Raw genomic sequence first — 4,177 nt, forward strand, 5'->3', positions numbered from 1 at the left:
ATACACTGTTTCTGTGTGTGTTTGAGATCAAAGTTTTAAAATGTTACCTTTAAAACTATTCTTAATAATTGTATATGTAATTTATGCATTATTTGGTTTTATTTTTATTGAAATAGAAACAAATGATTAACAAATAAAAATAAATAAAACAAGTAAAGAAAATTTATGAAGAAAAGAACAGGTTGTGCAGTGTCTTAGGTTCTTGTCATATTTCTACGTATAGTATCTACCAGCATCTCTGTTTTCAAAAACATAATCACTATTAGGGTTTAATCTACCTGTGCTCTCATCACAAAAACTGGCCTTCCATATGGTATCTAATGTTGGTGGCAATGCCTGAGACAGATGACTTAATGGGGACAGCTAAACAAAATGGCATCAAGAATCAAAGAAACCAGGTTCCCACTTTTCTCTACCCAGCTATTCCCATGATCTATACAAGGGCACTAATATGTCCTTACTTCCATCTTCCTTATTGTAATAAGAATATCTGCCCAAATGTTATTTTTACTGAGGAAAATGCCCCACCTCTTTATTACCCTTTTGAGGGCCTCTTTGATGTCCTTGTTCCTCAGACTATAGATCAGAGGGTTTAAAATGGGGACAAAGATAACATAGAAAACAGACAGCACCTTGTGCTTCATGGCGTGGCCAGAGCCAGGATGCATGTACACAGAAAGGGCTGTGCCATAGTACAGTGTCACAGCGGCCAGGTGGGAGCCACAGGTGTTCAAGGCCTTGGCACTTCCTTTGACTGAGGATATTTTCAAGATGGAAGGTGCAATGAAACCATAGGATAGGAGGATAACAAGCAAAGTACCCACCCCAACAAAAATAGCTGCCAGAAACACAATCATTTGACAGATGAAGGGATTGGAGCATGACAAAGAAATAATCTGAGGTATGTCACAGAAGAAATGTTGAATGATATTTGGCCCACAGTAGGACAGATGAAAGCAAGGGACTGTTCGAACTAAGCTACTGAGAAACCCACTCCCATAGGCCACAGCAATTAACTTCCAACAGCAACCAGGGACCATGATGGCTGAGTACTGCAGAGGGCTACCAATGGCAACATACCGGTCATAGGCCATGGTGGCCAAGAGGCAGCACTCAGCCAGACCCATCCAGGCAGTGACAAACAACTGTGTGGCACAGGCCATGAAGGAAATTGTTTTCTCATCACATAAGAAGTCTGAGAGCATCCTTGGGCTGATGGAAGAAGAGTAGCAGATGTCTATAAATGACAGGGAACTAAGAAAAAGGTACATGGGTGTATGAAGGTTAGAGTTGATCCTGATGAGAATGATAAGACCCAGGTTCCAGATCAGGGTCACAAGGTAGATGCCCAGGAAGACTGGAAAGAGGATGAGCTGCAGCTCTTTTTCATCTGAAAGTCCCAGGAGAACAAACATGGCCACAGAGGTGTGGTTTCCGTCCCCTTCCATAGATCTGCTTGTTGCCACCTGCTGGGGAAAAGACGGAGAGAAGGAAGTGGATTTATTCTCATAAAAGAAAAAGAAATACACATCTTTTTTTTTCTTTTCAGTCAGGCTGCTGGTTAAGTATCCAACCTTGAATCATCCATGTTGAGTTAATTCATGCTGTCCATGTACAGCCATAAACTGTAACTTAAAAAAATCTCTTTAATAAATATTATCATTCTGTCTATGTTGACCAAAGACAGTAAATCATCATTAGTATGATACCACCAAAACGACTCAATTTTATGTTTTCCCATGCCAGGTTTTGCAAATTTATGAGACTTTGGAGATATGCCAAATGAGGAAATACTGTGAAACAGGATGATTCTGCTCAGGCATAGATCTGCTATTCACTCAGTGCTTGGAGACACCCCTCAATTATGCCGGGCCTCCTGTGTCAAATGAGAATGCTCTTTAAAATCTCTTTAGGGGCTTTTAAAAATATCTGTGAGAACTAACATTCAATTAACCTATAATGAGGGGGTATTGATAATTCTGTAGCTGCCTCTCTGTTTTTATAAAGCCTGGAGAGATAAAAGAATAATGTAGCAGGAGGGTGGGAAAAGTCACACACCAGGGAACAGCTTGGACATGGTTGTGACTTACGCAAGTAATGACTCTAGGAACGCTCCTGAGAAGTTAAATAAGACAAGGCTGAAACAGCCATTATGCTTGTTCCTTGCAGGTGCACATTTTCTTTTCTCAAATCAGAGTTAATTATGAGGTAAAATTTCTAGGACGGTGATTCTTAAACTTGTTTGGGTCCATGTTATTTTTAAAAAGCTTTGTAAACTCTGAACCCTCTTCCTAGAAAACTGCAACTACTTACTCCCTTTGCATACAGTTCCTTTTTGGATTTTCAATTACCCTCAAGTCTATCCTTGGTGCCCAGGTAAAAGACTTTTCTTCAAAAGAAAGAACAAATGTAAGGATACTAGAGATGGGGAGGAGGGAAGGAAGGGGGTTGAGGAGTGATTGTTTGGGGAAGGGGCATAAAGAATAATTATGATTTGTAATAATGAATATGCTAATAAAAGTAAACATTACAAAAAGACTTTTCTCCTGCAAGGGTGAGTGACTCGAAATCACAGAAATGTTAAGATACTTAGGCAAGTACACGGGGATTAGGAGACCACGTTTTAGATTTCATCTGGATATCTTAGTAGTTTCTTTGAAGATAACCTACCATATTGCCAGGAACATGTCTATAAACAATATTTTTTGGCAACTCTTGTTTACTTTAGTTTATCACTGGCCAGTTTCTGTAAAAACCCCAAGCTCTTTGACTTGCTTATATTTTTTTGTTCTTGATGTGATTAAATTTGCCTGAAAAGCAAGGCATGGCATTTATTGAGCCCATACTCTATTCCAGGTGCTGTTCTGAATTCTTTTATATTTTATCTCATTTTGATTTGGCCAACAGCCCTGTGACTTATGTATTCTTATTATCCTCCCTTTACTGATAAGGAGACTAGGGGTCAGAGTGCTAAACAGTCCAAGGTTACACAGCCCGTGAAGGACAGAACAGATATTCAAATCCAGATTCTCTTGCTCCAGAAACAAATCTTGAAATACTTCTCTCTGATGACTCACTAAAATGTATTAATTGCTGCATGCATCTTATTTCTAACTAGTGTAGAGTACAAAGCAGTATACTTGATGGTTTGCAAGAAGCAAAAGATCTCTTAAGGAGGCTATAGCCCAGTGAGATGAGAAATGTGCCAAAGGAGACATAATACAGCAAGAGATGGTGTGTGGCATGAGAAAGAAAGAGTCAAAATCCCGTGGTTGATCACCATTGGGATGTAAGCAGGAAGTCAGAGAGTAGGGAAGGCCTCTGCGCATTCTTTGCAAGAATTTCTCACAAAGGTCCCTAGAATGGCAGAGTCCGTTTCAGAAACATTATTGTAGAAACGAACACAGTAAGAATGACATAACTGAGCATGCTGCCAATAACACAGTCACCATGTGTCTTCACATAGATACTCTTTCAAGAAATAAACAGAAAAGCGGTAAAGTTGACTGCTTGCCAAATAAGTGAGACAAACTAAAGGATAGTTCATCTCCTTCCAGGAAGAAAAAATGCTGAGGAATTTTAAAATGTTTTGCTAAACTTGCTGGCATACCTGAGAGACAGGGGAATCTCAGTATGTAGATGGAAAGCACTGGAAAGCTTGTTCCTACAGATACCTAAGAGATAAAATTACTACAGCACAGCCTGCCATACACAAAGAACTATGTTAATCCAGTGATACTGGTGAGAATCTAACAGGCACCTTTTAATCGCCATGTTGTTTTTCTCAACCATTCCAGATTCTAGCACTTCTGATGAAACCTTATTTTTGGTTGCCTCTTATTTATCAAGGACTCCTAAGCTTTCTTCTTCTGTTTAGGACAAAAGTTTATTTTGGGATCGAGTTTATTGTGCTCTCTTTCTTCAGCTTTTCCTCATACATTCTTGGTATAATTTATTCCTTCTCCGCATGTTTACCTCCATTTAATCTTGCTTAGCAAATGAAAAAAAGAAGAAAATGTAAAGATAACACGAGAAAGTAGCCTCTTTGACATGCTCCTTTCCTTTAAGATATTTCATCTGCAGCCCTTCCTAAAAGTTACTTAGCTGACTTTGAAAAAGTTCAATACGTTTTAGGCCAGCAAACAAAATCTGAAGTATTTTTTCTATCAGGAACAAT

General features: G+C 39.0%; 1 protein-coding gene across 1 annotated transcript; it reads right to left on the reverse strand.

Moving 5' to 3' along the window:
- Positions 1 to 446: 446 nt before the first annotated feature.
- LOC134376628 (olfactory receptor 5A1-like) lies at positions 447 to 3,774 on the reverse strand. The gene is made up of 2 exons (XM_063095115.1): positions 3,712 to 3,774; positions 447 to 1,466 (listed from the first exon to the last, which is right to left on the reverse strand). Exons 1-2 carry the CDS (start codon positions 3,772 to 3,774, stop codon positions 447 to 449), a joined length of 1,083 nt encoding a protein of 360 aa, XP_062951185.1.
- Positions 3,775 to 4,177: the final 403 nt, after the last annotated feature.

The sequence above is a fragment of the Cynocephalus volans genome, chromosome 4 (assembly GCF_027409185.1).
Source record: "Cynocephalus volans isolate mCynVol1 chromosome 4, mCynVol1.pri, whole genome shotgun sequence".
Taxonomy (NCBI): domain Eukaryota; kingdom Metazoa; phylum Chordata; class Mammalia; order Dermoptera; family Cynocephalidae; genus Cynocephalus; species Cynocephalus volans.